The 24,079-nt window shown below is 33.6% G+C and overlaps 1 protein-coding gene across 4 annotated transcripts; it reads right to left on the bottom strand.

The window, feature by feature from the left end:
- Positions 1–1,794: 1,794 nt before the first annotated feature.
- On the bottom strand, positions 1,795–19,682 carry LOC100244484 (GCN5-related N-acetyltransferase 6, chloroplastic). 4 transcript variants are annotated; one of them, XM_010653285.3, is made up of 9 exons: positions 19,302–19,682; positions 12,613–12,835; positions 12,378–12,430; positions 12,115–12,151; positions 9,012–9,083; positions 8,164–8,265; positions 7,850–8,006; positions 7,647–7,723; positions 1,795–2,212 (listed from the first exon to the last, which is right to left on the bottom strand). In XM_010653285.3, the coding sequence occupies exons 1-9, from the start codon at positions 19,409–19,411 to the stop codon at positions 2,147–2,149; spliced, it is 897 nt and encodes a 298-aa protein (XP_010651587.1). In that variant the 5' UTR covers positions 19,412–19,682; the 3' UTR covers positions 1,795–2,146. The 4 variants fall into 4 exon arrangements, with proteins under 4 accessions (XP_010651587.1, XP_059593570.1, XP_059593569.1 ...); XM_059737587.1 differs by having other exon boundaries at positions 12,613–12,808; positions 19,302–19,681; XM_059737586.1 differs by lacking the exon at positions 1,795–2,212 and adding an exon at positions 2,486–2,602 and having other exon boundaries at positions 12,613–12,808.
- Positions 19,683–24,079: the final 4,397 nt, after the last annotated feature.

Genomic DNA, 24,079 nt, shown 5'->3' on the forward strand with positions numbered 1-24,079 from the left:
CATAATAATACTCAACTCAATGTTTTTTTATTTTTTATTTTGGAAAAATAATATTTAGTAGGCGTAAGATACACACACTCGGGGTTTTATGACACTATATTATAATTACGTTATTGGTTAAGTGATTTTCATCGTGGTGGTAGAATTGTAGGAAAATATGACACATTTAACCAATGTCATGTAAGATTAAAAAATGTTGTTGAACGTGCTTTTGATGTTGTCAAGCCACATTTCCTAATATTTAAGAGAATGATATGTTATTCGTTTACTACTAAAACAAAAGTTGTCGTGACATGCTTTGCTATTCACAATTTTCCTCAACAAGTCTTAGCTATTAATAGATTATTTTTTCAATATGAAAAAGAAATGGAATTGGGAAGTGATAATACAAATTAAAATCAATCCTCAACTATAGACTTTTTTTTTCTTTTTTTTTGGCGATATCTGATCAAGTATTCAAGCAATAGTTTTGAAAACCAAATCTCAAATGAATTCTTTCAAGTATTTAGCTAATTTGTCATTTTTAGCTTTTTCCATTGTAAGAAATGTGATGTTTAGATATTAACATAAAATGAGATGTTATGGATATTTGAAATATGTAATTGAATTATTCTATTTTTTCTTTGATTTGATTTACGTTTTATCAATAGATTACTTTTCAAATTATTAATTTAAAAAATTTTAATTATATAATATAAAAATAAATATAATAAATATTTTTTTTTGCAAGGATGATAATGATAAATATTTATTATAATAATTTTTATTATTTTAATTTTTTTAGAAATATGTTAATTTATTTTAAAGTCAAATAAGAATTAATATAAAAATTATTTTTCTTAATACGTTAAATATATTAATTTTTAACATATAAAAAACAAATAATTTAACACTTACTAGAAAAAAAATATTTTTTTTATAAAAAAACTTAATACTTAATAATTGGCTTAATTCAACGATCCGCTATTTGAGTAGACGCGTGGAGTAGCGATTGGGATAAAAAGCGGAGATCGCCAAGCACGTGACAATTCTAGTGGGGCCCACGTAGTTTGGATGACAAGCACGTGACTTTAAACACTCTCCGGATAAGTTATTGAACTGAAAAGGAAAGTTCTACCCAACCAATCAGATGACGCCACCTCACGATGACATGAAATAACGCGTATTGGGATAATCATTTTATAATATAATGGAATATCCACTATTTTCTTTTCTTTTCTTTTCTTTTAAATGGTGGTATGTTCGATTCAATTCTCCGATTAAGTTTTTTGACTTAAGACTGTTCATGGGTTTTCATCTTCCAACTCTTTTTTTTTTTTTGTGTCATTTAAAAATATATTTCTTAAAAGATATAATATTTTATTATAGGAAAATCTGAAAAAAGGGAATTAGAAAAAAAAAATATGAAAAAAAATTGGTTAATAAATTTTTTATAATTTATTATCCATTAAAAAAGTGAGAGAAATAATATTAAATAATTAACAAATACATTTTCTCAAACTTTTTTTTGTTTCTTTTTGAAAAAAAAAACATTAAAGTAAATATTTTAAAAATTTTCATCCAAATTTCCTTTTTTTTTAATCTTATTTTCCAAATTATCCAAATAGTTATCAAATTTTGGTAAAAAGAATTTTTTTTTTTTTAATATTTTTAAATATAAAATAGTTAGAAAATAATAGTCTATATTTTTATAGAATATAAAACCAAAACATCATCAAATTAGCCACCCTAATTAGAATAAGTAGTGAATTCATTAGGATATTTACTTGTTTGATCTTCCATGAACATATGAAGTAATAAAAAATAACAACAGAAAAACACTAAATATTAACAATATATCAAATTATTTACATCATCATCATTATGTGCCCTCACAACTTTAAACCAAGCCAAACCAAGCATACAGCCGTAAACCAATAAGATATTTGGCCTACACCAATGCAAAAGAAAGGAGAAAAAGGAGCATATTTTCCCTTTGGTAAAGATATTACAATTTTGCTATAACCACCATTTATTTTTTTATTTTTTCCTTTTTTTTTTAATAAAATAAATTTTTGTCTCCACTGTGACTTGTACCTGGAACCTCCCACAAGCCTCACTTTGCTATAACCACCATTCTAATGGTGGTCCACCTACATTTCACAGCTTACAATTCCATTGACATCAGAAGCCTTTGGTCTTTTGATAGAGGAGATGAAGAAGCTTCTACAATCTGCAGAGAGCAAAAGAAGAAGCCATGAGGAAAAGCAACAGTGCCACAAATAAACATGTTGATTGCAGCAGAGAAAAATTCATGGTAGCCTAAGAACTAAATTTCCTCCTGGTGAAGGACAATATGGATGAAGAACCATGGAGAAGTTAAGCAAATTGTAAAGCTAAGGTATAGGTAACCTTTCAAGACCTATCCATTGGGGGTCCTACTTTTGAACCCCATGGGAATCAAAATAACCTAGATATACCCTATAGGCATGGCTTTCAGGCAATATTGTGTTTCTGGGGTTTACCCTAAGTCCTTGTTCCCAAGGAGAGATTGTGGAATGGGGTTTCCTTCATTGACCAAAAACCGCAATGAAAAGAATTCACTGAACATGCTCAAAAGGACCTGCAATACATTCTATAAGATGATGATATAATTTTAACAAGAATGGGCCAAGTCAATATGTATGACATGGTAATTTTAGTAAACCGAGAAGGAGAAATGTGGAAGCTGATGAAAGATTGATAATCAACATATAACAACAAAGAGCAATTGTTATCTGGGTTGGGGATCTCTACCTAGAGAGCATGATGCTAGATGATAATGACAGCATTGAGAAAAGCATGCAATTCATAAGAAGGTAGTAGAAACACAAACTGGTGGCAGTATGACAGAAACTCAGCTTTGATGGTGTAGCCATGCAACTATGAAAACCATTGACTAAGAGAGATGTTCTCATTAAAGGAGATGTGTGTGCAGGGGAACCAAGGATATGAATGGGAACAATGAAAGAAATGAAGCCTTGTGGTTAAGGGAAATTATGGTCGCAACAGAGCAAAAAGTAAAAAATTAGAAGCAAGAAGTAGCAAGCATGAAGGCAGTGGACCTTAGCTGGTGATACAAAGCACTGCATCTAAAGCCATTTCCCCCATTACAGTTATGCCTTTTCTTAGAACCTTCACCCACATTCATTTTTGTCTTCCTCTTGACCTTTTGCCCCTTCAACTCAAATTATACCACTCATTTGCACCAGTGCAATTATAGGTCTTCATTACATGTGGACAAACTCTTTTCAACATCTTTCCCTCATCTCATGATCAATTGGTGGTGCCTTTACCCCCTTACAAATGTATTTTCAACTAAAATTAAAGCACTTGTCTATACTGGCACATCCATAGGTCTTCACAAGTTTGACCATCATAAAGAACCTTTCCCTGATCTCATTACCCAATTGGTACCTCTCTACATTCTTATCAATACATTTCTTATTCTGTCTTTCCTCGTTTTGCATGTTGCCCATCTTAACATGGTTGATTCCAATATGTTCAATTTGCATTATTTCTAATTGCATAACATTTTATATGAAACAACATAGCTGGTCTTATAGTTGTCTTATAACAGTTTCCTTCCAACTTAATAGGTGTTCCACAATCACCAAATACTGTCTGTGCTTATCTGTTTCATACAGTCTGCTCTTAATTCTATAGACAACATCCTTGATCTCCCTTGGGACTAATATAATCCAAGATAAAGATATCATTTGCTCTTAGATGTCTCTTAGCCATCCATTTCATTATACTACTTTTTATAATAAAATAACGTTGCAAGTATTCCATCTTAGTTGTGCTTACCCCCAAACCTCCATACTTTATATCTTTTGATATTTTTAACTTGGAGTCAAGACCAACATTGTTTTCACCAACTAAAATCGATATAGTTGTTAAACAAAAGGAATCGTGACATTTTCCGGAAGATTCCTTGTTAGTTCCTTCATAGTAATTACAAATACTGGGCTCAATGACAACCCTTGTTGTAACCTTGTGATTCATAATACAAATTTTATTTTATTTTATTTCATTTATTTTTAATTCATTGGCAACCTCATGTTATGGGCTAGGATGCATCTAGACGGGGATCCCCTAACCATTATAGATAATATTGATTGGTTGGGGTCTTTGTGAGGTTGTTGTGTTTTTTGGAGTCCCTCATGTTTTTTTGCTTTGCCTCTTGGTGCATTTTATTTACTACCTATGTACTTGGTTGCACATTTTGTTTGACACTTTTAATATATTATTATTTCCTTCAGAAAAAAAAAAATATTGATTTAATTTTTTGGATAAGAAATCATACTTATATTTTATCAGATAAAGATGACAATTTATACAAAAGGAAGAAAGATGAGAAATCCTTAAAATGAAAAAGAAAATGCACAGGGTATAAAAGTGTTAAAAGAAACCTGTTCAGAGAAAGCCAAAGGCTCTCTATCCCTAAGAGTACTAAAACTCAAGGAACTTGAGATTGAAAACAAATCAACTAGGGAAGCCAAACTATTAGCTTCCTGCTTGACCAATCTTAGCTTCCACAATAAGAAGCAATCCCAAAACAAAATCAACTAGGGAGGCCAGCCTATTGGCTTCCTGATTGGCCAATATTGGTTTTTGCAAGAAGAAGCAATTTAAAGCACTACAAGTCCACAATCCTTGGAATCCAATAGTCATATTTCCTGGACCCTCCATGACTGTTAGTCCAAGACAAAACTGTAGCTCAGCCCCTATACACTAGTAAATTGGTTATGCCCAATTCCTCTTATAGCACTTATGACACCATCAGCAAAGTTCTTGATTAAATCAATATATTTGATTAATACTCCCTTCTATTTACAATGACAAAGTCCATCAGATTATATTCCTTGGAACCCTTATGCTTTTCAAAATTGATAAATGTCATATAAGATCTTCCTTTCTTTGAACTTCCACTACAATCACTTAAAAATATACATCTCCTATGGTTGATCTTCCAGCAATAAAACCAAAGTCTTTCATTTATGTCCTTTCCTTTCACAATCACTCTCTTTTAAAATTCAGAGTATGGCTCATAAGCTTACTATAATGGTAGTTGATGCAGCTTCAAAAATCAACTTTGTTCTTGTTCACTCGTTCCAAAGTGCTTTTACTCCTTGCACTGGGTATTTTAGTCCCTAAGATCTTTAAATAGAACTAGTCATAAATTACACCTCATCATTTATACACTTCCAAGCCTCAACAGTAATTCAGTCAGGTTCCACAGTTTTTCCTATTTAAAATCATATAAGATGAACTGTACATGCATAGGCCAGAATGAAAAATAAAATAACACAAAACAGTGTGGACAAATCTAAGTAACACTTAAAAGTCTTATTATGAGTACAGTCAATCACAATGACTATATGAATACTTCTTTCTGATAGGCCACTAAGTCAATATTCTTATATTTACAAACGATAAAAGAATCTTTCTAAACCTAAAAGATTTCATTGAAAATTCCTTCTTACATTGCTTTCCTTCAGGCTTCCTCTAACTTTAGGTATAAACTGATTTTGTAACCCTCAGGAACCAATAAACAACAACAGCATAGGAGGGATGAAGAGGAAGGGAGGAAGGGAGAGAGAAAGGAAAGAAAGAAAATGGGCTTAGGATTACTATGAAATCCTCTATACAATGTTGGTTTATACAAAAGCAGTATCAGACACAGACAAATATGCTCTAGCATTTGTCCAGTGAGCAACTAAGATTTTGGACCAATATCAGCTAGTATCTGTAACAAAGACCATGATTATAGATATTAACAGTATCAGTCAAATATGACTTGGATGCCTTTCCATTCATTTACAACTTAACAGTGTTGCTAGGCAGAAAGTACACCTCTTGCCTAAAATGTATGCACATGTTGTTTCGGAGAATACACAGTTTAAACCGAAATTAGTCCTATTTCCAATTGTCTAATTTATTTGAAGGGACAATTCAATTTAACAACATCAAACAAACTTATAGGAAAACCTACTAAAGAACTGTTTAGGAGAGCTTCAACAATTAAAACAGTGTTTGATGATCAACCCCAACTTTCAAGGATGTTTGTCTAGAAATTTCAAACATGGACCCCATACTTCCCAACATGATTTCTCAGCGTTTTGGAAAAGCAAGGTCAATTTGATTTTTTTTAAATATAAAAATATCCTCATTTTTTAACAATTTTAAACTATGCTTCTTGAACATAAACTCAATTACATAGAAAAATTAGTTTTAAGAAAGGCAAAAAATGGATGGTGTAGGATTCAGGCATTTGTGACCACAAATTTCATGATAAATGCAATTTACTCAATACGATCATAAATAGTGGCTACTTAAGAGGCCTAATCAATGTAAAATACTCCAAATACAAAGCCAGGTGTATTTGTCTAAGTTATGTTAAAAAGGCAAGTAAAGAGTCAAGTGCATGATGATTATTACTAGATTGTAGCAAATCGGTTACCTCTTCATTCACTGCTTGGTTGCCTTAGACTTTGGCACAGATTATTTAGTCTAGTAAAGATGGTTTGGACCCCTCCCACAAGTGTGAGACATGATGATTATTGCTTACTAGGGTTTTGGTCATCTTATGAAAAACATAGTTTCGTCGCAAGTGGTTTGTGTCGCTTTGCTTTGGATGATCTAGCTCAAGAAAAATGCCAAAATTTTTTATGATAGATGGAGGCTTTATGGAAGGCTATACATTCTCATCACCCTTTTGGGCTTTGGCCTCAGATGTTTTTTTGTGAGATCCCCCTTGAGCTTTTGAGCTTCAGATTGTGAGATTTGAGTCTTACAAGGGCAACTAGGAAGGTTGCGTCTAAGGTGCAAGCTGAATGGAGCTCTCTTAGCAGGTACTCTCAAACTCAACTTTGAAAGTTGTTCTTTGGCTAATCTGGATTAATTTGGGATAAGTGGTTTTGTAAGAAGCATGATAGTAGAGTGCTGAGAGCCTTCTCTAAGCTTCTTGGGTTGAGATTAGCTATTGAGTTGGAGATTCAAACCCTTTTGGAGGGATTGTACCATGCTAGTCTATGGTGTTGCCCAATCTCATAGTTGAGGGGGATTTCTGGTATTGCCATCACTTGGGCATCAAATGCTAGCCATGGAAGTATAACAGCAGGCTAGTCATGTTCTTTCACTTGGATTCCTCACAGTGAATCTTCTAGCCATGCATGAGGCCTCTTAATTAGTCTCTTGAAGGGGATCTTTGACCTCCATGAGCTCTTCTCTTCATGTTGGCTATGGAGTTGCTTTGAATTGGAAGGTCTTTTATAATATTTTGCTTTTAGCCTTCCATGTTTGCTTTCTTTTCTATACTTTTTTCTTCTTTCTGGTCAGTTTTTGTTTTTGTTTTTGCAAAGGATAACTCATCATTCTTTGTATGTTATTGTGCATTTGAATTAAACACTTTTTTTTTTTTTTGTGAATTAAAGAAAAAGGAAAAATGAATAGTGAAGTAAAAGCGCAAGACCTAAACTGATTAGTGCACTCTAAATGCCAAAAGGCCAAGTGTTGCATCTCAATCACATTTAAGATATAAAAGCATATGAATAGGCATACATGAAAAGTTTAACAAATTTAAAATAAGATGCCTCAACATACTAAAGATTTGGGTGGCCAACCTTAAAGCCAGTTCTTTTGTACAGTTCTTGAGCAGGTTTGTTGTCTGCATTTACATGAACAAATAGTTGCTTCATACCTACAAGCAATCCAATGAAGAGGGAAAAAGGACTATCACTATAATATCAACATAATAGATTGGAATATGAAGGTAAAACATATATATATTCATATATAACCACTCTTAGGAGTTGAAACATGATACCGGCTGAGGAGGCAACATCATTGGCCAAAGAAAGCATGTTTAGTGCAATTCCCTGGCGTCGGGCAAATTTTGAAACACAAACATTGGCAATGTAAGCATATTTATGCGCATCAAAGGGCTCTGGACTTGCCAAGACAGAAGACAATCTTTTAATCTCCTGAAGATATTATAGAATGAGTTGAAGGTTGATTCATTGAAAAAGATTTAACAACATCTAGGGAAGAAAATAATTCCCAAATGTTTATAGTCTAACCAGACAACTATGTCAGTATAAACTTGGAAGCACATGCATCAAAATAAAATCCAATGTGTACCCCGGGGTATGTTTCCCCTCGTATATATTGTCGAATGCTTAGGTCCAGAGTTCCCACAACACTGTTTAAGACGGTTCTTCGTATATTTTTCTCCTCCTTAACCTGGAATGGAGAAAAAAGAGTACCACCAAATACATTAACCCAGCAAGAGCACTGCAACAATATGTAGAAAATTGCATAATATTCATCAAAGGTTTATTTGATATGTATCAGAAAACGGAATACATACATTTTAATGTTGATGTCTGCTGTTAATATCTGTTCTATTTAACCAGAAAATCTAGGTAATCCATAATATTTTCTGCAGCACCCTCATTTTGCACATTTTTTTATATTGGCAAAACAAATGAGCAACATATGTCAAATACGAAGGCATGGTCTCATACCAAGTGGAAGTGAAGGGCCATGGAGAACATGTGCTTCCTTCCTCTATGATACATATATGCATAATTTGGCCATTTATTTAGTTGAAGAAAGGATGCGAGGACCGTAGAGGAAAAAAATGAGATTATTATGTTATCTTCAACATCAGTGAAAGATGTCATTGAAAGACTGGATTCAAACATAAACAAAACAATACCTCAGAGTTCCCCCCTTCAAAAAAATTGCAACATACAGAACTATATAAATCTTACTACAGAATGTGTGGTTTAATAGACAATAAGCAGAATTGGACCAATTAGGACATGAAACTGAAGTAGAATAATAAGGTTGGAAATTAAGATCTACATTGCACCTTCAATTTGCCTTATATTCATATTCAATAAATAGTTACCTCCAATATCAACATCAATTTCAAAACACAGGTAGAAACAAACAATTAATTTATCTAGGAGATTATGACATACTGCAACAAAACAGAAGCACTTCAATAAATTTCCATCTTGCCCAGCACATCGTCGTTTCAAAGCATAGAACTCCTGAAACATGCAAAAATATATTTAAAAAAAACACCAAACACTGATATAATTAGGTTATGTGAAAGAAAACATTCAGGTGCAATAGTGATGCAGGACATCACTAGAACACTCTAGATATTACTAACTATGAAGTGGACGTCCTAGGATCATATTGGCTAGCTTTCCAGGATCATACCTTAAATGGGAAAGACTTTAGATTGAGGTGATATAAATGGATTGGATGGTGGCTTTCCTTCATGTGTTATGCAAAGTTGATCAGTAAGGAGACTAACTTTGGAACAGAGCTCTAGTAGCCACAATAGCAAATTTCAAAATAGCAAAATTGTTTTGGTACACTCTGTCATCAAAAGCAAATATGGGTTGCAAAATTTGATGATTGTGCTCAAGGAAGCTCAAGTCAATTCGCATTGAAAGGTCATTAGAAATCATATGGGATTTTTATTTTTTTAATTTATTATTATTATTATTATTATTATTATTATTATTATTATTTTGATAGGTAAAAGAAGGAGTATATATAAAAAGGAAAAGCCAAAACAGCATCCCAAAGCATACAAGAAGTATACATTAGCCGCCAAAAGGCTCAACCGAGCAGGGGAGGGAGAGAACAAAAAGCATCACCTGCCCTCACTTAGAACCTGCCCAATCGATAAAGTTTGAAAGAGACATAGGCCCACATCTACATACATGATACAACCTAGACCAAGACCACAAATTACAAACAAAAGGGTTTTTCATCCTTTGGACCAAAAACTCCACATTATCAAAAGCTAGCATGTTCTTTTCCTTCCAAACAGTCCAAAAGATACATAATGGGGCAGCCTTCTAATACTTTTTGTGAACTTTACCCAAGAAGGACCCATGCCACTCAAGGAGTGTCTCTTTAACCAAAGAGGAAAGAACCCAAGATGCTTCAAAGAGAGTAAAAAACAGCTACCATAGAATCCTTGTCTTTGCACAATGGACAAGAATGTGATCAACAATTTATTCTTCAGCATGGCAAAGAGAACATCTATTTGCCAAAAAAAACTCCCTCCTCTGGACCTAATCCAAAGTTAAAGCTTTCTCCCATGTTACCTCCGAAGCAAAAAAAGCCACCTTATATGATTGATGTTGCATGCTTTCTCCAAACCAATTGGGCAAGGGATAGTTATGAGATCTTAGGACCTAGGAAGATTAATCTTGGAATCTAGTTTGGGCAACAAGAATGTCCATGTGGGAAGGAACTGTGTGGTTATTTATTGAGTTTATTCAGGAGGCTCAGGCCCTTGAAGGCTTACTCACCAGTTGAATAGGCTCTTTCAAGGGTCTTCTTCATCTTCTATACTCAAAAACCTAGATCATGCGATGAGGTGGCTGACAAATTGGCTAAGAAGGGTGCCTAATCTCTAAGGATTGTTTTAGGGAATCCCTATCCCTTGATCATGGAGTTTAAATACTTGTTTTGGTTTTTTGGTTTTAGTTTTTTTTGTTTTAGTGTGTTGTACTACTCTTTGTTTATTTTTCTTCTTTTTTAGCTTTTTCAGGACACTTCATCCTTCTTTGTATTTCCTATGATCTTAATAATGAAGACATTTCACACAGTAAAGAGTTCAAAGTAAAAACCCTTGACAGTTCTTGGGGCCAAGAATGTTGGTGACTCAGCAATGCAAGACAAGATGAATGGAAATAAATTCTATATTTCATGATTCAGATCAATCCAAAGGATCTGACTACTATACAGACTGCTCCAACCATGAATTTCATCATCCTGATTAAGTATATGGTTTGATTGGAAAAGATGGGGGACACTTCGTTTATTTTGGTCCATTTGGCAAGAATGGAACTGGAAATTGAAGATTTGAGGCATTCAAATCAATCACTAAAGGAGTCTCTTATAGTTCTCTTTATCTTTGGCCTGGGAAGCATTTGGGTGATGGTTTTGTGTCCTTACTAGATATCATTGAATGTTTGAGCTCTTTGCAGTATTTCTTTTCTTGCCCTTTTGGGCATCTTGTGTACTCTTCATATAGTAGGGTTGAAAATCTCCAAAAGTTTGACATGTCTCTCTTTAATCCCTATATCTCAAAAGTTTTTGTAAGAGATATGGTTTTAAGGTTTTTAATAGTTGTTCACTCTTTACTAAGAGACAAGTATTCTAGACAGCCTAGTTTACTTTTCCCTACTTTTATTTCCCCATAAATGGACCTTCCCATGTATCATAAGTTGACAGAGGCAAATAATTTCTATATATTGAGCTTTGCCCCTAGATATTTCTTTTAAGACCAAGTAAATGATTTTGAAAGATTCAACATTTTTAGAGTCATTAAGATAAGGATATTTTTTTCCCTGAAAGATTTCTAGGTGGATATAAAATCATTTCCTTAACAAAATCAATTATCTTTCTTCTTATGTTCATAAGGATTTGCAAAGGCAATTGACAAGTTGATCTCTTAAGGTACTAATAAAATAAATTTCTTATCATGATAAGAAAATTAAAGAAACAATATATTGTCAAGAATTAGGTTTCAAGTGAGTATTTAAGTTAGGTGCATCCTTAACAACTATATATTCAATCTCTCAGTTAAATATCAGTTCTCTTTAGAAACTACATGCTCTAGGTAACATACAATTACTTTCAAGTCTTTAACAAAACAATATCACTTTCTATGACCAATTGGTCCATGTAATTTCAACAAATTGGAGGCTTGAGTTCTTCAATGAGGCTATTTTGGAAAAGAGAGGCTGAATATAAGCCAAAATCAATTGTTAATTATTTTAATAGCCAAATAACCAAAATTAGTCTTTCTAATAAACAAAGGATGGTATCCACATGGTAATAAAATTAGGCCATAGATCTCCCTAGCCTCATCTTGTAGCTTACCAAGATAAGATTATAATCAATGTGAAAAATAGAGCACAATCTAGAGTTCACAATAACACTTCATGCAGTCATTTGAGGTTGTCAATGCAGGTGTCTTTCCCCCTCTCCCTTAAATAATTTGCACTCATCAGGAAAAGTTAAAAAAGAATGTATTCCATGGCAGCTCACCTCTTCAGCGTACTTCCTTTTATAATTATCAACATGCCTGGAACAGAGTAAATCATCATAATTAATGGTCCAAACTGAAAAATCCAATATTCATATGTATGTAGTATTTAAGACTTAGTATAAGATTTATTTTTTTCCCTGTTTCATAAGAGACTTGGCACAATATTATCAGCAAGTTAAACAAACAAATGAAAAAAGCCTAGTAAAACTATTAAGACAACATTACGACAATACATAGTTAAGAATACAAGAAGGGAACGAACCGCATATATGATAAAGATTCCCAATGGGCTTCTGCCCGCAGCCATGCTGCTGTCTGCCATGCAAAGAGACAAAAGCAAAGGAAATAAATACATTAAACTACTTTAGACATACAATGAATCAAGAAACAAATATCGCTAGAAGGAAGCACACACCAGAAGGTGTGTTGGTCTGAGTGGAGGGAGGGAGGAAGGGAAGGAGGAAGAGAGGGAGAAAGAGAGAGAGAGAGAGATCAACCCAATATTCTTCATCCAGTACAGCTTCACGTGCAACAAATCTACCAAAATTCCGTCTTTGCAATCCACAATATTCCTCGTCGGTAAGTTGTAAACGGTTGAAAGAGAGCTCAGGAAGCCTTGAACTATCACTCTTAGAAATAGCTGAGTGCCGAATACTTTCACTATTATTGCAATGTGCCTCAAGCTTTTTCCATCTAGAGAATGAAACAGAAAAAGTCTCTCTACAAGGAATTGGAGAAACAAAACAAGGGGGTAATAAGAATGTACGTGGAGCTGTATAAATTACATAGATTTTTCTAGAAACTCAGAACTAAGAGAAAAAAAAAAAAGCAATAAAGAAAGCCTTGAAGAAGTCCCTGCCACTCCCTTGAAGCAACCTCACTGAAAATATTACCTTATTCTTTTGCATTGTTATTTTATTTCTTTATATGTTGTTACAAGTATTTTGTTTCTTTACATGTGAATAGTAATTTAATATTGTACCAATATGAGGAAAACATACAAGTAAGCACACCATAAGTACAAATATAAAGAGACATGTCTCTATCTGTTATGCATGAATCAGAAACAACAACAAAGATATAGAAGAATGTAAATTCTGATATCACTCTATGATGGTCAGGATGACAGACTTCCAGGTTTCTTGTCATTTCCTGTTCACATTAACAGCATACCTATAAACTCAAGCGTTGACCAGTGCTGTTCATCTTGGATGGCCATATTAAAAAAATCACTTCATGTTTAAGCACTAAAAATACAGCCATCAGAATACCATATAATAAAAACTCAGAAATTAAGCTAAAGAAGTTCAAAGAGGGAAAATTGAAATCCAACTATAAGTTTGGAAACTCAAGTCTTTCTTAGAAAGAGAACCATTTCAACATTTGCTTACTGATTGGCTAACAATCTAGACAAAAATAAAAAGCAAATTTGGTAAAATTTACAAAACTTGATCCTCAATAAAAGTCTTTTTGAGCTATCCAAAGCCTGACATACATTCATCTATTTGGACAAAACTTATATTAAGACTAGGAATGATTCACCCCAGTTTGTGAATCAGCAACCATGCACAATGCAGAGACATTTGGCAACCATTTTTTTTTTTTTTTGATAAGCAAGAGAATGTACTAAAAAGTGCAAAAAGCGCACAAGAGTACACAAGACATATACAAAGTACACTTGGCAAAAAAACAGGAAAGAGGGAACACACAAAAAATATTCCCTCCCTCATTCAAGCCCGAACAAATCTATGAAGTCAACCATATATGTATATACACCCTAACCCACATAGAGAAATTGTTAAGAAAAATATTTTTTAGCCTTTGGTCAAACAATTCCTCACAATCAAAGAATCTCTTATTTCTTTCCTTTCAAATCATCTAGAAAATACAAAGAAGAGAAGCTACGAAAGACTTAATACATCTTCTATCTACAAAAGAGTCATGTCACCCTAGAAGAGTCTCCCCAATCATCTCAAATAAAATTCACTGAACGCCAAAAATGGAGAACATCAGCTGCTATAAAATTCTCACCTTATCACAATGAAGGAGGATATGATCAATGGACTCCAACTCCTCTACACAATGCACACCTATTAGCCAACTTCCACCCACTTCTTTGAAGTTGATCCCATGTCAAAACGTTTCCCTAACAAGCCTCCTAAGTTAAAAAAACTCACCTTTAAAGGAATCCACGAGTTCCAAATTATCTTTAAAGGGAAAGGGGTGGTATAATCTGTCTCCAACAAAGAGTAAACCCTTCTTACAAAGAAAAGCCCTTTGCTATCTTCCTCCCACAGTACTCTATCCTCCTCCTCCCTCTTCATTGTCTGTCCTTGGAGCTTAGAAAGAAACCTCTTCATTATCTGTCACCAAAACCATCTATATAATTAAGGATGAAAAAGGATGCCAAAGAAACCCCTACTATCAAAATCCATGACTTATGTGTGAACTATATCGGTTCAAGGGTGGATTGTAGGGGCAATGTTTCTAATGTTAGATGAGGATATGCATTTTATGTTGGAATGTAAAAGGGGCTAATGATAGAGATAAAAGGAAGGTTATCAAGGCTTTGATTAAGTCTCAGAAAGTGGATTTGGCCTATTTACAAGAAACTAAGATGCCAGAAATGTCTATGGGGTTAGTGTGTAGTCTTGGTGTGGGGTGGTTTTTAGAATGTGGGGTGATTCTTAGAATGGGCAGTGGTGAACTTGAGTGGTGTTGATGGAGGTATTCTGGTGTTTTGGAATAATAGGATGCTACAACTGGTTAGTTTGGAAGTGAGGAAGTTTTTGGTTTTGTGTCAGTTTAAAAATTGCTAAGACGATTTTAGTTGAAGTGTTACAAGGGTTTATGGGCCGACATTGAAGAGAGAGAGAGAGAATTTTTTTGGAGTGAATTAGAGGCTATAAAAGGTCTTTGGGGTGAACCTTGGTGTGTTGTAGGTGATTTTAATTTGATTAGATTTCCTTGCAAATGTAGTAGTGGAGGTAGACTGCCTTAAAGGATAGGGAGGTTTTCTGAAGTAATTGAGGACTTACAGCTGACAGATTTGCCTTTAATGGGGGACCCTTTTACTTGGAGCGGTGACCTGAATGATCAAATTAAGTCTAGGCTTGATTTTTTTCTTGTGTTTGAGGAGTGGGAAAATCATTTCAATGGGACAATGCAGTGCGTGATCCCTAGACCAGTGTGTGATCCCTAGAACGGTGTCTAATCACTTTCCTATTTTGTTGGATGGGACAAGGATGAAGAGAGGCCCTTTGCCTTTTAGATTTGAAAATATGTGGTTAAAAGAGGAGGGGTTTAAGGATTTGTTAAATCTTGGTCTAAGGGGTTTAACTTTAGCGATTCTTCCAGTTTCATTTTGGTTGCAATGGTGAGAGCATTGAAGTTTAACTTGAAAAACTAGAATAGAGAAGTTTTTGGGCAAACTGAAGTTAGGCAGGCTATGGCGTTGGAACAAGTGGTCTTTTAGGATTCAAAGGAGAGGTCCCGTAGTTTGTCCCTTAACGAGGTAGAAGCAAAAAAGGTAGCGAGGAAGGAGTATATAAAGGAGGTCTTGTTGGAAGAAATTTCTTGGAGACAGAAATCAAGGTAAGTATGGTTAAAAGAAGGGGATAGAAATATTAGTTTTTTCCATAAGATGGCTAATGCCCACAACAGAAGGAAATTTTCGGCGAGAATTAAGATAAATGGAATGTGGTTTTTCGAGGAGAAGGATATTATGGAAGTGGTGGTTCAAGATTTTTAGCATCTACTTTCTGATTCAAGGGATTGGAGACCAAGTTTAAATGGCCTTTTGTTTCAGGATCTTAAGGCTCAAGAGGTTGCTTGGTTAGAGGAGCCTTTCTCAGAGGAAGAGGTCTTTAATGCCCTTTCGGGTTTTAACGAGGATAAAGTGCCAAGGTCGAATCATTTTGCCATAGCCTTTTGGTAGTTTTCTTGGGATTTTGTCAAGGATGAGATGATGGGCCTTTTTTGGGAGTTCCATGAGCTTGGCAGTTTTGAGAAGAGTTTGAATGCCACTTTTTTGGATTTTAATTCATAACTAAGGATTTAAGGGATTTTTTGGTCAAGTTGTTAGCCAATAAACTAAAAAAAAAATGGTTCAAAAAATAGTTTCCACAACTCAGTGCATTGTGGCAAGGAAGTAAATATTGGATGTAGTGCTTATTACTAATGAGGTCATTGATTCGATTTTAAAAAGTAATGAGAGTGGTATTTTATGCAAACTAGACATAGAGAAGGCTTTTCATCACATGGACTAGTCCTTTTTGTTTTCGGTTTTGCAAAAAATGGATTTTGGGGTGAAGTGGATTGGATGGATTAAGCGGTGTATCTCCCCTCAGGTTTTGGTGAATGAAACCCCCTCAAGTTTTTTTCCAAGGGGATCCTTTTTCGCCCTATTTATTTGTGATTGCAATAAAGGGTGCTCAGATGTCTCTTGAAGAGGGCAGTGGTTGGAGGTTTCTTATTTGGTTGTTAAATGTAGGGTAGGAATGGGGAAGGTGTTCAAATTTCCTATTATTGTTTGCTGATGACACTCTAATTTTCTGTAAGGCTTCTCGGGATCAAATAACTTATTTATGTTAGCTAGTTATGTGGTTTGAGACGATTTTAGGGTTAAGGATTAATCTGGAGAAAAGTGAGTTAATTCTTGAGGGAATGGTGGAAAATTTAGATGATCTAATTGTTGAGCTTGGGTGTAAAGTGGGTAATCTCCCATCCTCTTATTTGGGTCTCCCTTTGGGTGCTCCGCTTAAGTCTACGATAGCTTGGGATGGAGTAAAAGAGAGGTTTCACGACAGGTTGTTCATGTGGAAGCAACAATATATTTCCAAAGGGGGGAGAATTACTTTAATTCAAAGTATTTTATCTAATTTGCTCATTTATTTTATGTTTTTGTTTTGTATGCCAAGGATTGTTAGATTAAGGGTGGAACAGATTTAGAGGAACTTTCTATAGGGAGGTGGGGTGTTAGAGCGTAAACCTCATCTTGTTAAGTGGGTGTTTGTTTGCCAAGACAAGAGGAAAGGGGGTTTGTGTGTTAAAAGTCTTTCAATTCTTAATAAGGCTCTTCTTTGCAAGTGGAGTTAGCATTTTGCAAATGAGAAAAGGGACTTTTGAAATCAGGTTATCTATGGGGGAAGAAAGACAAAGGGGGGGGGGGGGGGGGGGGGGGGAGGGGTGGGGAGGGGGGGAGTGTGGGCAATTCAAGAGGTGAAAGAGGGATATGGAGTTACATTGTGGAAAGCGATAAGGAAGGATTGAGATCTTGTGAGAACTAGGTGTTCCTTTTTGGAGGGTAATGAGCAGAGGGTGCTTTTTTGGAAGGATAAATGATGTGGGTATAATCTGTTACATGTATTGTTTCCTTCTTTATTTGCTTTAGCCATTTCCAAGGATGTGTGGGTGGAGGAGGATGTTTGGAATTATTGAGCTAAAGGGGGGTTGGAATCCTTGTTTCTCTAAACCTTTTAATGATTGGGAGGTGTATTGCATGGAGAGATTTTTGGCAAGTTTGCATGGACAAAGAGTGGGTAGGGATATACGGAAGATACTTTCTTTTGGTTAGTGACAAAGAGTGGCAAGTTTACAGTTAAGTCCCTCTACTACACTTCGGAACCAAACAATGGTAGGTCTTTTCCAATGTGCAGAATTTGGCTTTCTTGGGTCCAACCTAGAGTTAGCTTTTTTGCATGGGAGTTAGAGTGGGGTAAAGTTCTAACTTTGGATCAAATTTAGAGACGAGGATGGTTGCCTTGTGCGTGAAGATTCCATATATCATCTACTTCTCCATTGTGAATAGACAAGGTGGGAGCTGTTTTTTGTGCTTTTTGGGGTGTCTTGGATGCTATCTTCATTGGTTAGAGAGCCTTTACTAGGGTGACATGATTCTTTTGTGGACAAAAAGCACAAGAAGGTTTGGAAAGCAAAGCCTTTATGCTTGTTTTGGACAGTTTGGAAGGCAAGGAATAAAATTGTGTTTGATAATGAGATGTTTTCTTTCCAAATGTTGAAAAGGGATTTTGTTTGCTTTCTTTGGTTAGAGTCTAAGTTGTTTATAGAGGATCGTCCATTGACTTTAGTAAGTTTTTTTGAATGGTCGGGTACTTGTTAAGACTCTATTCTTGTTTGAGCCTTGGTGGTAAAGGGAGGTTTGTTTCATGTATACCTTGAGTCACTCTTTTGACAGCTCTTTTTAATTCAATTTGATTCTTTATTTATCAGAAAAAAAAAAAAAGTAACTTTTGCTTAGACCCAAACATTTTGATCAAATTTCACATTGTGCTATAGATATAGGTCCCACTATCGATCTTTTTCCATCATTCTTTTTTTTCTTTTTCTTTTTTTTTTTTAAAATATCATGTACTATGTATATATTCATCATTTTTTTTTTCTCTTCAAATTTTGTTGAGCAACATTAACACCTAAACTTTGACTAGTTCATGTGATAAAATCTGAGATATGACTTTTGGTCCTCAAAATTTGGACCTTGCACATCTCAAAATTTCATGCCAAAAACATGCTAACTAGCAGAGAGGGCAAGGCAACAATGGAACCTCTTGATAACCTTACTAAAGGAACAATGATACAGACCCTTAAATCTATGTTCTATAACCTTATAACTTTCAATATTCAATAAACTAATACCCCTTAATGTTTAACATTCTTCCAATGAACCTATTTAGTTCCATGTTCTCCAATAATTACTAGTCAACAATATTTTCCAGATATGCCTATGTAATAAATCCCACAAAATAGTTATACTAGACATCCCTTGTATTTTTGTGGGTCAATATGCTATTCATTTGCCAATTATGTTGAGCAATTTTACATTTCTATAATGGCTGTTTTGATCCTATGACTTGCCTTCATTCATAATTATACTGATTAAAAAAAAAAAAAATCTTTGACATAAAAAATAGCATTATATTACTTACCGAAGATCTTAATGTCATCTACGCAACTGCAATTAAATAACGCATTGATTGTTCTACCCCAAAAAATTGTACTAATTTGGCAAATGAAATCTAACCAATTCCATAGATAATCTATACAGCCTGAAAGAGTAGCATTTGTACATGATGGTCATGATTCAACAACAGAAAACAAAGCAATCGAAGATTATGAAAAAAAAAATAAATAAATAAATAAAATCCAACAACAACAACATCAAAATTACCCGCCAAAGGAAGCCGAAACTCTAAAGCGTTTGCAGACGGGGCAAGTGATGTAAGGCAAAGAAACTCGAAATTGGGGAAGGAATGTGGTCCCTTTACTCAGCTCCATCATCTGAAAACACCTCTACCACCCCAAATCTCATCTCACAGGAGAAACGACAGAGAAGATGAATAGGGGTTTTGAACTTTTGATTGAGAAATTGGAGAAATTAGAGAATAGAAGTAAAGAAAGGGTCTTTTTTATTTTTTTATTTTTATTTCAAATAAAGATGAAATTGGAAAAGGAGCTGTATGGATATGGATAAATGATGTCAGTTGCTTCGCCTTCAAGGGAACGACTTCCCCGCTGTCCGCTAGCCAACCTCAATGTTCGAATATGGGTCCATCTCTGATCTCTCTAGAATTTATATATAAACTTGGTTGGCTCCACATGGAAAGCACGTGGACAAGTTAGGCTTAATATTATATAAATATGAATTTTTTTTAAAAAAAAAAATTATCAGTTTTGTTTAAATAAGATTTTTTGGACACAATATTTTACAAAATTTGTAGAAAACTAAAATAATAATTTTATTTTAAATTAAAATAAAGAGATTATATTTTAATTGGTATTTATAAATGTTACAAAAAGGTAAATCTCATTTTTATGACACTGCCATGATTATAAAATAACTAAATTTTGAATTTTTTAAAATTGAATTTTAAATTAAAATAATTATTTAGAATTTAAAATTAATTTATCTTCATTTTATAATTCTATGCAAATAAATAATTTATTTATTAAAAAAAAAACTAGTTTGATAAAATTTCTATAATTTTATTATTATTTTTGAAGGAGAACCCTTAATACAAGCAACAAGATAATTATCAAAGTTTTCAGAATCAAATCAATCATTGAACTAGAAAAGTTATCAATTCATTAATCGGACCGACGATCGAACCGGTGATGTCATAAATATATATTTTATATATTATTAAAATTAAAATAATAAAAAAATTATGAATATTAAATATTAAACATAGTATCAAAATTATAATCAACAAAAAAAAAAACATATTAAATATAAAACATAAAAAATAAAATTCAAAAAAATAAAAATCAAGGTGGGTGGAACTGATGCAGCCACGCGGCTTTGCTTGGTTGGCATAGTTGTTGCGAGGAGAGGGATGAAGTGAGACTTTATACTTGTCAAAACGGCATCGTTTTGATGCTGGGAAAAAAAATCAATTGAACCATCCAATTCGAAGGGAATCATTCGATTCGTCTGATTCGGAGGGAATCGGTAGATTCATTGATCAGACTGTCGATTCAACCGATCCGATTCCGGTTCAACCCATTTCCAACCCAATTGGCTGGACCGGATTAGAACTGTGATCGGTCGGTCCAATCCATTTTTTAAAACCATGATAATTACATGGTTGGTGGTAGAATTCAAAATAATCTTAGACTCCAAAAAATAGTGTTTGTTGAAAGTTAATGTTTTAATGTGTGTTCAGCGATAGATTGCATTTTTCTAAATCAAATAATTAGTCTTAATAAATGGTTAAAGGCATACTATTACACCTAGAAAACATTGACAAAACATTTGGATTGTAGCAAAACAAAAGATTATCAACATTCACAATTTAATTCTTAAGATAAACACCAATCCAATAAAACTCATCATGGTAAACAACAAAACAGTCCCAATTGAATTTTCTAATAATGAATATCAAGCAGTGAAGCAATACAAACCAAGTTTCATAAGACAAACTTATGGAAAGAAATCAATTGGTTTCCTAAAGAAATCAATTACCAAGTTTCATAAAACTAACACAAGCCAATCCAATACAACCCATTTCAGTTTTTTCTATCGATTACAATGCATGGATAATCAATCTTGTGAAATGGAAACCATATTAGTAGTGAGCTGTCTCAAAATGGAAGCAACAATATTGAGTAGGTTGGTTTAAAAACATCTATCTACCTTCTGCCTTTCTCGATCAGTTGTTCAGTCATAATCTTATGGCTAGAATTTCCTATAAATAATGTGATCATGTTATGATTTAGATTGTATCACATAAATGAAAATATTAAAATAGTTAGATATTAATACTTGATTTTTATCAAGTTATATCATTAATCATAATGCTATTTCTTTTTTTCTCTAATTTGTCTATATTTTCATTCAATTTCTTTCTAGCATATGTTTCTCAATTTTTTTGGAAGAATTTGGGTTCATATTCTTTGACAATAAATCAATCCTAAAGCAACATAATAACCAAAATAGATATAAACAAACTATATTATTGTAGACATTACATTTCAAAAGCAAATATATAAGAACGAACAATAGAAAGAAACATATAATAAAAAAGAGAACATAGAAAAAATAAAACATGAAACGTAGTAAAAGAAAATGGATTGCACATGAATTATTAATGTGTAAGAATAATTAAATGATTTAGACAAATGAATAGAAGTAAATAAAAAAAAATTGTAAATGTATAACAATATTACAAAGAATAAGTAATATAAACTAATATAAATAAATAAAATCAACAAGGTAATAGAGGAATATGAAAATAACAAGGTATAAAACATATTATTAAAAATGATGAACTCTATATTGATTATTAATTGAGAAAAATAAATCCAAATGACAAAGTTAGAAAAATTAGGCTAATCCAACCTAAGGTGGTCACCCTAGAGGAGGGGTGAATAAGATGATGGTCTCTTTTTGCAAATTTAAATTATAAGAATGTAAGAGACAAATATATGCAAATATATAATAAAACAATATAAAAACAATTGCATATAAATTAAAAGAGTATGGAAAAAAGAATGCAAACACAAGATTTTTATAGTGGTTTGGCGCAACCTGGCCTACATCCACTCTCCTCTAACTTCAATCCCAAGTTTGAGGTTCCACTATTTTAAGACTTCCAAACCAAGTCTTCAAACAATACAATTGGATTATGATTCCAATATACCATTTTGGACTTTTGGCTCTAAACACCCTTTACAATCTTCAAGAGATACCCTACTCTTGAAAGACCTCTCAAGTGATACCTCACACTTAGATTCTTCCTCTCACAGATATACAAATAATTTAACAAAATCCTAGTACAAAACTTGAGGCTCGAATGATACAAGAAAACTAGGATTGAATGGTGCACTAATGATAAGAAAGTTTTAGAACAATGGTGCACTAAAAAACACTCTCTCAAGGCTCAAATATATTCAAGAAAGGTTTAGGAAAGTTAAACTCATGAAACAATGAATATTGAAGTCTTTTTATAGAGGAAAAAAAACCAAACTAGTTGTTGGGGGTTCAACCGGTTGAGTAGTTGTTAACATTTAATGTTTGACAGGTGACCATTAGACCTCGACCGAACCTCGACCGGTTGAGGTGGGGATTGATCAGTTGAGGCTCAACCTTGATCGGTTGAACAACCGTTTTGGAAGAGAGAGAAGGTTTTTTGCATCCCTCGACCAATTGAGTTGGGGATCAACCGGTTGAGTTGTTTTTGGCTCAATAACCATCATTTTCAACTTAAAACCTTTTAAACAAATTTTGAAAACATTTGACTCAAGGTTTTAGTTGAAAACATGTAATGCATGATTTTGATGACCACCATCCGAGTTTAAAATATTTAAAACAAAATAACTCTTGGATGATTTTGATGCATAAATAAATAATGTAATGCATAGTGCACCAACAACCTTACAAAGAGAACCTATGAAGTTTAGGTCTTGAAAAACACTTCTCTTTGAGGTATTCTTCTTCTTATTGATTTCTCTTTGACTTGATTTTGTCTTTGTGATTGCCATTTTGGAAATCTTCTTGCCTAATCACACTTGAAAAATAATAATTAGTTTTAAACCTTATTTTGTTATCGTCAAAACCGAGATTAACCAAACCTTGGTTTCACAAAAGTAATTATAAATTAAGTAGTGAGTGGGTGGGCCTTGATTTCTTCACATTGGTGAGTCTTTTAAAGGATATTTACTAAGATGATGGCAAGTTGGCAATGAAGGTTTCTCAGGGGAGATGAGAAAGCAATAAGGGGGCTTGGCCTCCTATGTGTTGTACAATGTTTACTAACTGATTGTAATATATATCTATATATATATATATATAGGTTTTGAGTTATTGGTATTGGAGCTCAAAGTTGATCTTAGAATATTTACCTAACTAGAAAGTGGAAACTATTATGGGTAGAAGAATTTTATTTTAAGGTCAACTTGTTGATAAGTACTGAGGAATGATATTTTTTTTTACATGTTTTCTTATTCTTTATTGCACTTTTTTAAATGCAATGTGTATACTTCCCATGTAATGGGTTATGTGTTCTCCTCAATGTGCCTTATTTAATGTTTTTTATGCAAAAAAATAAAAAATAAAATCCTCAACGTTTATATCTAATTATATATTTTTATGGTAATGTTCAGTACTTATGAAATTTAGACCCTTAAACAAAATTCTCTAGAAATCCCTATTTCTAAGGAGTGCGTTGAAACCATAGGTTTACTCATGCACTCATGCCTAGTGTGATTTGTGGACATGAGTTGTATAATCCCTACGTTACAGGCATAAGTGAAGGGATCAGATCACTACAATCTCTCCACTCTACATGGTCAACTTTCCATGGGTATTTCTAAACAAATTTAGATCATATATGGGCTCTATATATAAGAGATCCTTTATAACCATTTCGATATAGCAATTGAATATACAGATACCATTATACAAATTATTCTCTTTCTCGTCAACATGGTATCAGAGTGGGTTCATTT

This window comes from Vitis vinifera, chromosome 6, assembly GCF_030704535.1.
Source record: "Vitis vinifera cultivar Pinot Noir 40024 chromosome 6, ASM3070453v1".
Classification (NCBI taxonomy): Eukaryota; Viridiplantae; Streptophyta; class Magnoliopsida; order Vitales; family Vitaceae; genus Vitis; species Vitis vinifera.